The 13,104-nt window shown below is 35.4% G+C and overlaps 1 protein-coding gene across 4 annotated transcripts in view; it reads right to left on the reverse strand.

Moving 5' to 3' along the window:
• Window positions 1–597: 597 nt before the first annotated feature.
• Window positions 598–13,104, reverse strand: part of SYDE2 (synapse defective Rho GTPase homolog 2) — a 50,138-nt gene continuing 37,631 nt past the window's right edge. The window contains exons 6-8 of one of the 4 annotated variants that reach the window (XM_009001612.5): window positions 8,237–8,468; window positions 3,549–3,592; window positions 598–2,962 (exon numbers count right to left, since the gene is read on the reverse strand). In XM_009001612.5, the coding sequence (XP_008999860.2) occupies window positions 3,582–3,592; window positions 8,237–8,468 (243 nt within the window). In that variant the 3' untranslated portion in view covers window positions 598–2,962; window positions 3,549–3,581. The remainder of the gene's footprint in view (window positions 2,963–3,548; window positions 3,593–8,236; window positions 8,469–13,104) is intronic. The other 3 variants (XM_009001611.5, XM_002751023.6, XM_035252033.3) reach the window with 3 other exon arrangements.

Consider the following 13,104-nt stretch of genomic DNA (forward strand, 5'->3'; position numbering starts at 1 on the left):
GACTCATGCCTGTAATCCTACCACTTTGGGAGGCTGAGGTGGGTGGATTGCTTGAGCCCAGGAATTTGAGACCAGCCTGGGCAATATAGTGAAACCCTGTCTATATTTAAAAAAAAAAAAAAAAAAAAAACAAGGAAAGAAAAATTAAAGCTGACAGGCTCTGAAAGGCACAACAGTTGATATTACAGAAGGATCCCAGGAAATTATAAAAAGCAGGAATAAAAAAATATCAAAAAATATCTGAAGTAAAAAGTCATTTAAAGGCATCTAAGCTCATGCCAACACTTCTGGTAAAGCAAAGTCAATAAAAGCAGTTTATAGCTATAACTCAGTGATTAGACAACAAAAAATGATTTAGAATTCTCTAAGATGGCAGAGATTAACTATAAAACTATTCTCATCCAAAATAATATGGTAATATAGTAATACAGGCATGGCCCATAAAGTATTTCAGATCCTCGAAAATTCAATTTCAGACAAATAAATGTTATTACATATATTGATGGATAATACATGAGGGTCCAAAACCTTAACATCTTTAAAAAGAATATTAAAGTAAGTGATCTTTAAAATCATTATAATTAATAGAATAAAATGAAGGTTATAATATTTTAATAAAATTTTTACATTTCTTGAACAGTTTATTCAATTCATACATGATATAGCAACAAAAGGAAGGAATCTTAAACAGCTTTCCTATAAAACATTCAGAAGTACTTTCCTTTGACTGTTTACTCATATGTTCTCTTGGTATTCTTCTGAATTGTTACACAAGGTTTTAAAAAATGAAAATTTCATATAAAAATAGTTATCTAACAATGAATTTTCAAATTAAATAATAAATCTGTTCACCTATGTATATTGCATAGCAATAGTTTAAGTACTTTAATATTTAGAAGAACATCAGGAAGTCAGTTTTTCAATGGCTGCCATATCTTAAAAGTTGGTAACTTAAAATCTATTTATAATTCTGTAGATATAAAAGTTAAAAAAATTCATTTTGATTTAATACAAAAGCCTTCTACATTTACATTTTCAAACATTACTGTGATTGCTATAACATCATATATATACTTAGCCAAAATAAGTTAATTTTTAAAAATCAATAATGTGTAGTACGCTGGCAAGACAATTTATTTAGAAACAAATGGGGATAATTATAAAGTCAATGTTATAAATGTACTACTACAAATAAATAAGTAAAACAAAGCAGAATATAAAAATGCATAGAACAGGTGGAGAAATCACCAGTGCAGAAATCTGGGCACTTAATCCCTTAAGGAGTTAGAGGATTTCAAATTTAAAAGATGACTTTTCACAGGGGACATTGTGACTTTCTGTGAATAAAGAAAAGAATGTCTATTAATTCTACTCAGATGCTTCTATTTTTGTTCAAGTGTTTTTATGTAATTCCTCCTTTAATTTAAATGTTCTTTCCCTAAAAAAATTTTTTAAGATAATAATTTTGGTCTCATGACATATATACTTTAAAAATACATGTGATTCTACAGTAACCCCTCCCCCCTCCTAATATCTATACATATATGCATTTATATAAATATATACATAATTTCAGGATTATAAAAATATTTAATTTTTATGAGCTTAAATAATTACTGAATGTTAATACAGAATACATTAGTATTTGTATAATTTCACTTTTATTTATAAAAAGATTTTCTTATAGCAGCATTTGCATTACAAATAAAATGTGATCAAAGGATGTCTCAGTGTACCAGGACCCATACTGCAAATCAGACTGAGCAACTGTGATGTTCCTTTAAAAGAACATTTGGAGGCTGGGCATGGTGGCTCACACCTGTAATCCCAACACTCTGGGAGGCCGAGGTGGGCTGATCACCTGAGGTCGGGAGTTCTAGACCAGCCTGGCAAACATAGTGAAACTCCATCTCTACTAAAAATACAATAATTAGCTGGGCATGGTGGTGGGTGCCTGTAATGACAACTACTTGGGAGGCTGTGACAGGAGAATCATTTGAACTGAGGAGGCAGAGGATGCAGTGAGCTGAGATTGCACCAGTACACTCCAGCCTGGGCGACAGAGTGAGTGAGACTCCATCTCAAAAAAAACAACAACAACAAAATAGAACATCTGCCTCAGCTACAGAAGGGCAGTTCCCAGAAAGCACAAAAACCTTGAGGGGCTAATAACTTATCTGAACCTTCTAAGTGCATTTGAAAGTTATCTCCATAGAGTTGGCAAGACTTAGTAAAATATCCCAAGAAGTCCAAGTTTTATTGATTCCCCAGAAGTTTTCTAATGAGATAAGTAAAAATTACATTAATGGTGCTTTGAATTGAATTATATAAACTTATTAGAAATTAAAGATTTCAGGAGTAAAAAAATGAAAACATTGCTCTGGGTGGTATGGTATAAAAAAAGAAAGCAAGAAAGACAGATTTGCAACTAAGACATTACAAAAAAAAAAATACCCTCAGTCTCAAAAACTCATATTAAGTTTGTTTTTGTTGAGCTCACGTTCCAGATTTCCAATCAAAGTATCAATACTTTCCTGTAGATCTTTGAGATTGTCTTTTCGATTCACTGTAGACTCAATTGTCTGCATTGTCAAATATGTCTGACATGTACACTCTTTGGACATGGGAACTGGCTGTTCAATCATTACTTCTGGCCCATCCATTTTGCTATAATTTTCTCCATTTTCTCTATCTTCTGAAGGGACATCATTATAATCCGCATCATTTAAATTTTCTTTTGTATTTAAAAAGTAGTTTTCTCCACAGCTGCTCCAGTCTCCTGCATAACGATTGCTAAGTGGACTGTCTAATCGGTTTTGCCTTGGCCTAAGTACTCCTGATGAATCAGTACCACTCAAATTTAACATGTGAGGTCGTTCTTTCTTCTGCCTCAAATAATTCAGAGAAGACTTCTGCTCTGGGAATAAACTGTCTGTTGATTTTTTGACATTTAAACGCTGCACTAGAAACAAACAATAATTTTGCTTCAGTGATCGTTATTCAACTGAATTTTAAAAAAAAGAGCTAAAGATAAGCCATTTAATCGTCAACTACAAACATGCATTAAAACAAAAACATGCACTCTATGAAAAGAAAGCATTCCATAATTATTTTGTATTACCAGACATAAACGAGATCAAGGACAGAAGCAGTAGAACGTTCCATGGTGCTAATTCATGCTACATCATAACGTTCCCAAACAAATCACATTAGCAATGTCAATTAATTTTCTGTGCAAGTTTATTATTATCTAGCTATAATTCAAACAACAGCTAAGCTGGTAGCTTCTCCTAAATTAAAAGCTACAGCAAAAAGCAGGCAAGCCATGTTGGTATACAAACAAAATATAACAAAAAGTTCCTTTGTCTGCAAACATCTACGTGAGGCAAAGGCATCTAAAATGATCAGTCTAGAAGTTCTGACCCTTGTGGGCTTTTCTGCAATGCTATTAGCAGCAGAGTCATAGTTTACTAAGAGTCATAGTTTACTAAGCAGACCAAATTTCACTTTGATAAAATGTGCAAATACTAGATTTGACCACTTGTTACCTGAGTTTGATTATACAGCATTATCTACTATCTTCATTTATTGCCTGGAAATAGTACAGATATTTTATTTTCTGGTTAGGTATTTAACAATCCCAAATAACATTTTCCATATTAAGACTACTTTCTTCTGAGAGTATGCATTGTGCTAGCCATATAGATTACCATAGAGATACATATTACTTCATTACAAACCAAGGTTCTACTGCTTACTCTTGTGTATTGAACAGAATATTTATCTAAGGCTCTTCTGTATATGAAATAGACAATTTAAAATGCTGACACATAGCTATTAAAGATTACCCACAGTATCTTTCTCTTTCTGCTTGTTTATTCTCCATCAGTAAGTGCCTCATCTCTGTTGCCTTTATCTTAGTGAAGTAAACTTTAGTAAACCTTCACTAAGATAAAAGCAACATAAATTAGTGACAACACATGAGCTTTATACTCTCCAACATATAATGAATGCTTGTTTGCTGATGTATAAAATAAGACAACTGAAAAACTATAAAAACATATATATGGTTCTAGTTTTCCAGACTTAAATGATATTTATAAAATTCTTCAGAGATCCCATACTTTTTTTTGTTTGTTGGTTTGTTTTTTTTGTTGTTGTTTTTGAGAGGGAGTTTTGCTCTTGTTGCCCAGGCTGGAGTGCAATGGCACGATCTCAGCTCATTGAAACCTCCGCATTCTGGGTTCAAGCAATTCTCCTGCCTCAGACTCCTGAGTAGCTGGGATTACAGGTGTGCACCACCATGCCTGGCTTATTTTGTATTTTTAGTAGAGACAGGGTTTGTCCATATTGGTCGGGCTGGTCTTGAATTCCTGACTTCAGGTGATCCACCTGCCTCGGCCTCCCAAACTTTTTTAAACCTAGATTTTATTGAAATATTTGATAACTGTATATACGTATGTTTGTAACATTTCTATTGCATTTTTAAGATAGTTATTTCGTATCATTATAGATAGCCAATATTTCTTGATCTAAAATTTTCTAGAAAATAAGGTTAGATATTTACTTTAAATTGATCTTTAATGTTAGTATTAATATAGAATAGGCCATACCATCAACTGATGTAAGTGGAAAAAGGATATCTGAATTTTCCACTGTGTAATTATTCATATTCTTTTTCCTCCTCTAGTTGCTTATTACCACTATCTCCTTGCTTTTTCCCCCTCATTCTCTCTGCTATTCCTGTTCTTTATAGTGCTTAATTGTCATGCCTCTTGTTTTCACCAACCAGTTACTATTCTGTTATCCTTGAGGTTATGTGGTTCGATCTCACCATACATTTCGCTCTGTGTCTTAAATTTGTCTTACTATACCTGCATTTTCAGACATTTGCCTGCAAAATCCAGATTCATTTTGTTGCCAGTTGCTTACAGTTACTTATGTAAGACCCTATTGAAACATTATTTCTGTATATTATCTTGGAAATTATTTAAGAAACAAATTAAATTGATATTTTATATCTTTTAGACTAAAAATTCAAGTTCTGAGAAATGAACATCACTCACTTTTTAGACTACTGATGGTGGAATGGTTTACTACTAAATATCAAGTGAAAATGGCTAATTTTAAACTCAAAAGAAAAGTTCTGGTTTTCCTTTCACTGTTGACTACCCACCTTCCATAGAATAAAATTTAAAATGCAGCCTATACAGTAGCTGAAAAAAATTCAAAATATAGTAAGTACTAAGAAACTTAATTTTTCCTTCTTTTGTTTTCTACCAATAGATATTTTTCTAATCACCACTTTATTATCCTTTTATCTACAATTTAATTATCCTATTTAACAAAAATATAATGACTATCTAGTTAGTGCCAAATACTCTGCTAGGACCTGGGGATATAAAGTTAAAAATAATCCCCAACCTCACCAAACTTAAAATCTGTAAGAAAGATGAAATAAAAAGAAATAAGAGGAAAATTGATACCTTTTCCAAAAAACTTGCCCCAAATATATTTATCACAGAAAATGTATCATAGCAATTTGGGAGGCTGAAGCAGGTAGATCACTTGAGGTCAGGAGTTCGAGACCAGTCTGGCCAATAAGGTGAAATCCCATCTCTACTAAAAATACAAAAGTTAGCCAGGCACAGTGGTACACTCTCTAATCCCAGCTACTCGGGAGGCTAAGGTAGGAGAATCACTTGAACCTGAAAGGCAAAGGTTGCAGTGAGCCAAGATCATGCCACTGCACTCCAACTTGGGCGACAGAGTGAAAATTCATCTCAAAAAGAAAAAAAGAAAGAAGAAGAAAGAAAACATGGTATAGCAAGGATTTACGAGTTATACTCTTTCTCATTTCTCCATCTTTAAGGTGGTAAGAGTGGCCAGCAGTAATTTTCAGTATTCTTAAAATAGAAAATGAGTATCTAAAAGAAACATTTTTTGTGAAAACAATACATAAAACAGATAAAAAGAAGGCTGTTCTGGTCAATGGGGAAGTGTATTTCCATTTTGTTCCCCCATCCCTTGCTGATCTGGCTTCTAAGCTGCTTCCAAAGAACCCCAGATCTTAGTAGAAGAAAATCTAAAAAACTATTGGCAGGACAATTTTTACCTTCTAATGCTGATATGCTAAAGTTCTAACTAATTACGTTGAAGATAGGATTTTTCAAATAGAAATCTCAAAGCAAATTATCTTCTTGCCCAAAATTAAAAAACAAAACAAAAAATTTAGAAAGTAAAAAGAAAGGGGTCAACTCTTTTTAACTCTGGAGTTGAAGAATTTACAAATGGAAAAATAAGATATGCATAATAAGGAAAGCTAAAACCTTCTATTGAATGCATGGAGATAGGATAGGCATTCACTGAGTTAATATGCTATGGACTACTAGTCTTTACCAAGTTCTCTATGTCACCATCAACTTTCTTAGGCCATGTAACTGCACCTCATCTACTTGATTTCTGCCTTTTCCATGAATTTAACATCAGAGGATTTAGAGGGTAAACCTGTTGTTTCTTCTCATCCTTCTGACCTATTCTTTGTCTGAGGTACTACAACTAAGGAAAAATAACAGGTTATAGAAAAGGGAGCAGTTATTTTTAAAACCAACAACACAAATCTTTGGAATAAGATGCTGTACACTAGGAACAGCTGTTTAAGGCTGTCTTTAGAATACAGTGAAGTTGAAATCTGAACCTGCTTTTTCTATAACACAAGATATACATTAAGTTTCTTCTCCCAAACCCAAAACTAAGGTGGTTACTATTACAAAATAATAAAATGACCTTAACCTCTGGCACAGAATTAGTAAAAAACTCAGCACTGACAGTAAACTTAATGGTATCTCCAAAGAAGCAAGTTTTCATTTGTGGTAATGACAAGATGGCTTTCTCCCAAATTCCTGGTGTTTATTAGAATTAAAGCTGTTCTAGAAAAAGGAAATACAGTTAACACTCTGAAAGATCCTTTATATTGGGCATCAAATGCTGAAATTAGCCCAATTACCCAGAGACTCTTGATTCAGGATTTAAAAATAGTTAAAATAACATTCTAATTCAGTTAAAATATAAATTAGAATAATTTTTAAGCCCGCATTTAAAAGAAAGTAAAAGCTTTAGCTTTCCAAATTTAAACATTGAAAATTTTTATTAACTTTATTTTTAATTCATTTTTATAATGATGAAATCAAGCATTCCCTTGTACTTTAATCTTTCCCTCTTAAAGGAATAACAGAATATGTTGACTGAGTGCTCACTTTGTGCTAAACACTTTTAGATGCTTCATCTAAATCTTTACAACAACACTGAGGCAGGCATTATTTAGAGAGAAGCAAACTAGGAGTTGAAGAGGTTAAAGTTTTTGCCAGAGCCCACCCTGCTGGCAAGTGCCAGCATCCATATCTGAATTCAAGCCTGACCCCAGGGCCAAACACTGTTACTAGTATGCTCTACACTAAGCACCAAAGTACTTCACACTTGGTCCCACGTAGTGTCCCATGTAGCAGAGGTTACTAAAAGCTAAGAAAATTTTGGAATTTAAATGAAAGGTCCTTTACAGAACATCTACTTAAACACGTTTCTTTTAGCTCTGAAACTATGTAAGAGATAATTAGGAAAATAACTGTCAGTTTTTAGTTATTGATTGGAATAAGAATTGGATAAGAAAGATGGAAAGGCCAAAGAAAATTCCCAATTCAAGCTGAGATAATTAGATGAATGACCATGAATGCAGTAAAGATGTAAAGAAGAACTGATTTAAGGAGAAAAATGAATTCTGCTTTATACAGTTAAACTAAAAATGAGAAAAGTAAATAAATTAGTATTTATTATTATGTGTCAAGAGCTATGCTGAGCACCTTACATACACAATTTTTTAAAATCCTAATATGAAATCTATAAACATATTATTAAATCCATATGACAAAAGATAATACAAGGCTCTAAGACCTTAAGAAACCGGTCCAAGGTCAGATTGCTAGTAAGTGGCACAACCAGGATTCAAATCTAGATCTGATCAGATCTAAAATGTGCACATTGATCTACATGCCTACGATGTAATCAGCAAAGGCAGAAAACACTTAAATGAAAAAACTAAAGGATAGGTATCAATTCACAACGTTTTGAAAAAGCAAAATCTAGAAGAGTTTCTTCAGTCATATATGGGCACATGTAATGATTAGTTAATTCAAATACAATATCATTGAAAGCAAAAAAATATTTCCATAGAATCATTTACCTGGCCAAAGTTGGAGTAAGTAATGAAGAACTTCAATGTGTTTTTTAAAATCCAAAGCACTTGCAAGTTCTTCTGAATCAGTAAAGACTCTGTTGTTATGGGTGGAAGGCTCTTGCTTCTGACTTAATAATACTGGTCCAAAGCACACAGCCAAATTCTGGCATGTCATCTTATTCACTTCATGATAAGAAGCCACCAATTTCAAATGATCCAACAACATCTTTAGGGTTGCCTAAATTAAATGTCAATTAATATAGTCATAAAGGGGCAAATTCAAGGACACAATTTATAGCAGAAAAATACAGAGAAGCGTCCTGTCACTTAAAAAAAATTTTTTTTTTTGAGCAGAGTTTTGCTCTTTTTGCCCAGGCTGAAGTGCGATGGCACAATTTCGGCTCACTGCAACCTCCACCTCCTGGGTTCAAGTGATTCTCCTGCCTCAGCCTCCCAAGTAGCTGGGATTATAGGTGTGCACCACCACGCCCAGCTATTTTTGTATTTTTAGTAGAGACAGGGTTTCTCTATGTTGGTCAGGCTGGTCTCGAACTCCCAACCTCAGGTGATCTGCCCACCTCAGCCTCCCAAAGTGTTGGGATTACAGGCGTGAACCACTGCGCCCAACTTTAAAAAGATTTTTTTTAAAGATTTCCTTATAAGTTGGATGTTTGGAATCTAGAACATAGTTTCTAATAGAAACATTATATGGGGCCTAAATCATGTTCTGGCCAGAGGAGGTGGCTCACGCCTATAATCCTCGCAGTTTGGGAGTCTGAGGCGCGTAGATCACCTGAGGTCAGGAGTTCAAGACCAGCCTGGCCAACATGGTGAAACCCTGTCTCCACTAACATACAAAAATTAGCTGAGCATGATGAGGGGTGCCTGTAATCCCAGCTACTTGGGAGGCTAAGATGGGAGAATCACTTGGACCCAGGAGATGGAAGTTGCAGTGAGCCAAGATCGCACTATTACATTCCAGCCTGGGTGGCTGAGAGAGACTCTGTCTCAAAAAAAAATTATGTTCCAACAACACAATTTTATCCATTAAATGGTTAAACTATACATTCTTTATAAAATACTTATGAATGCATTCCAAATTTCAGCTGGAATCCCTGGGAAAATGTATCCATTAACTCCTTCTCTTCTAAAATGGCAACAGCAAAGGCTGTGATAAAAAGGGGATTAGGGGAAGAATGTTTATTTTTAAGTACAGATAAGTCCTATAGTTGTAAGTTGTAATAACTATCATGCTTAAATCTAGGAAGCTAACCATTCGAGAATATGGCCAGGTTCTATAATGATTTGGATTATGAAAGATATTTTTAAAAGGCTAATATGCTTCTTAACTAATAAATATTTTAAGTAGAAAAACCTTAAAAGGAAGAATAGTACAGTTAGAAATAAAAGAAAAAAATTACTAAAAAACATTTTTTAATCTTTAAAGAAATTAGTAAGGGGAGTTGGCTCAAAAAGTGGAATGGATACTTAAGTTAAAACAATTATAAAAGGAAATGATGTTTTTTGACATAGTGGCATATGATCAATCATTTAACAAAATGAGTATGTAATTCTTCAAAACTGTATTAAAGACATCAATGCCAATTTAAAACTGTAATTTAATTTAAATTTTTTTTTTGAAACAGGGTCTCATTCTGTTGCCCAGGCTGAGATGCAGTGGCCTGATCACAGCTCACTGCAGCACTGACCTTCCCAGCTCAAGCAATCTTCCCACCTCAGCCTGCCAAGTAGCTGGTGCTACAGGCATATGACACTATAACCACTAATTAAAAAAATTTTTTTGTAGGCCAGGAGTGGTGGCTCACACCTGTAATTCCAGCACTTTGGGAGGCTGAAACGGGTGAATCATCTGACTTCAGGAGTTTGAGACCAGCCTGGTCAACATGGTGAAACTCCATCTCTACTGAAAATTCAAAAAAAAAAAAATAGCTGGGTGTAGTGGCACATGCCTGTAGTCCCAGCTAATCAAGAGGCTAAGGTGGAAGGATTTCTTGTCCCGGCAGGTGAAAGTTGCAGTGAGCCGAGATCGTGCCACTGTACTCCAGCCTGGGCAACAGAGTGAGACTCAGTCTCAAAAAAAAAAAATTTCTTTTTTTTGTAGAGACATGGTCTCGCTACATTGCCTAACCTGGTAAAAAATCTTATTTAAAGAGAAATGACATTATCTCTGGAGCCAAAAGTGACAAATGGATTGGTGATCAGAAGGACATTTAGTAACTGTGGCAAGAACAAGTCAAGAGAGGTGAGATAGGAAGCCAGATTACAAAGTGCTGAGTAGTAAATGAGTGTGAAGAAGCAATAACAGCCAGAATAAACAGCCTTTCACTGTTTGGCTGTGAAGGGAAGGAATGAAGAGATAATGAAAGCTAGAGAAGAATATGGCATTTTAAATCAAAACAAGCCAAATATATGAATCGTATTTCTTTTTTAAATTTATAATTATTTCCTAACACAAGTGGAACTCCATATACATTGGACTCTTAAGGGTATTTCCAGCATGTAATTGTGACCGTACACACAGAGACACAACACGCTACACCTAGTTAAATATATGTTCAATCTCAATAGCAAGCAAAGGAAAGCAAATTTTTTACATGAGCCAAAAAATGTAATTGTCATGTTCTTTTTGAAAATTAGTCTGGCTGGGCATGGTGGCTCATGCCTACAATCCCAGCACTTTAGGAGGTTGAGGTGGGTGGATTGCTTGAGCTCAGGAGTTTGAGACTAGCCTGGGCAACATGGTGAAAACCAGTCTTTATAAAACATACCAAAAAAAGTAGCTGAGGGTGACAGAACACACCTGTAGTCCCAGCTACTTAGGGAGGATGAGGCAGGAGGATTGCTTAAGCCCAGAGGTTGAGGCTGCAGTGAGCTCTGTTTGTACCACTGTACTCCAGCCTGAGCTCAAAAACAAAAACAAACAAACAAAAGAAACAAAATTAGCATGAAAACATATAAGGAGGCCAGGCACAGTGGCTCATGCCTGTAATCTCAGCTCTTTGGGAGGCCAAGGTGGGTGGATCATGAGGTCAGGAGTTCGAGACCAGCCTGATCAACATGGTGAAATCCCATCGCTACTAAAAATACAAAAATAAGCCAGGCATGGTGGTGTGTGCCTGTAATCCCAGCTACTCGGGAGGCTGAGGCAGGAGAATCACTTGAACCCAGGAGGCAGAGATTGCAGTGCACCGGTATCATACCACTGTACTCCAGCCTGTGTGACAGAGAGAGACTTTCAAAAAAAAAAAAAAAAGAACATATAAAGGCCTTAAAATGTTTGTATTATTTAAATAAGCAATTTTATTTCTGAGATTCTATTCTAAATAATTCTAAATTATTTAGAATATATAAATTAATATATAAATCTGTGTACAAAATAAATATATGTACAAAAATAAATCCGTGTACAAATTGTTGAAAATCTAAATATCATACAAAAGAGAATACTGATAAATTACGTTGTCAAATCCACTAAATAGTGTATCACTCAGTTATTGACTGATTGGATTAATTGATTGATTGACACAGGTCTGGCTCTATCACTCAGACTAGAGTGCAGTGGCATGATCTTGGCTCACTGTAGCCTCGACCTCCCTGAGTTCAAGCCATCCTCCCACCTCAGCCTCCCAAGTACCTGGGACCACAGGTACATGCCACCATGCCTGGCTAATTTTCGTAGGGACAGGGTTTCGCCATGTCACCCAGGCTTGTTCAGTCCTTTTAGAAAGGATGGTAAACAGCATGGGCCTTAGGGACAGAAAGACCTAAATTCGGGGGAAAGGATTCCCTGTTTAACAAATGGTGTTGGGAAAACTGGCTAGCCATGTGCAGAAAGCAGAAACTGGACCCCTTCCTGACACCTTACACTAAAATTAACTCCAGATGGATTAAAGACTTAAACATAAGATTTGGCACGATAAAAACCCTAGAAGGAAATCTAGGCAAAACTATCCAGGACATAGGAGTAGGCAAGGACTTCATGAACAAAACACCAAAAGCATTGGCAACAAAATCCAAAATAGACAAATGGGACCTAATGAAACTCCACAGCTTCTGCACGGCAAAAGAAACAGTCACTAGAGTGGATCAGCAACCAACAGAATGGGAAAAAATTTTTGCAGTTTACCCATCTGACAAAGGGCTGATATCCAGAATTTACAAAGAACTCAAACGGATTTACAGGAAAAAAACAAGCCCATTCAAAAGTGGGCAAAGGATATGAACAGACACTTTATGAAAGAAGACATATATGAGGCCAACAATCATATGAAAAAATGCTCATCGTCACTGGTCATCAGAGAGATGCAAATCAAAACCACATTGAGATACCATCTCACGCCAGTTAGAATGGCGATCATTAAAAAATCTGGAGACAACAGATGCTGGAGAGGATGTGGAGAAATAGGAACACTTTCTATTTCTCCACATCCTCTGTTGGTGGGAGTGTAAATTAGTTCAACCATCGTGGAAGACAGTGTGGCGATTCCTCAAGGCCTTAGAAATAGAAATTCCATTTGACCCAGCAATCCCATTACTGGGTATATATCCAAAAGACTATAAATCGTTCTACTATAAGGACACATGTACACGAATGTTCATTGCAGCACTGTTTACAATAGCAAAGACCTGGAATCAACCAAAATGCCCACTGATAATAGACTGGATTGGAAAAATGTGGCACATATACACCATGGAATATTCTGCAGCAATCAGAAATGATGAGTTCGTGTCGTTTGTAGGGACATGGATGAATCTGGAGAACGTCATCCTCAGCAAACTGACACAAGAACAGAAAATGAAACACCGCATATTCTCACTCATAGGCGGGTGATGAAAAATGAGAACACATGGAC

The sequence above is a fragment of the Callithrix jacchus genome, chromosome 7 (genome assembly GCF_049354715.1).
Source record: "Callithrix jacchus isolate 240 chromosome 7, calJac240_pri, whole genome shotgun sequence".
In the NCBI taxonomy this organism is placed as follows: Eukaryota; Metazoa; Chordata; class Mammalia; order Primates; family Cebidae; genus Callithrix; species Callithrix jacchus.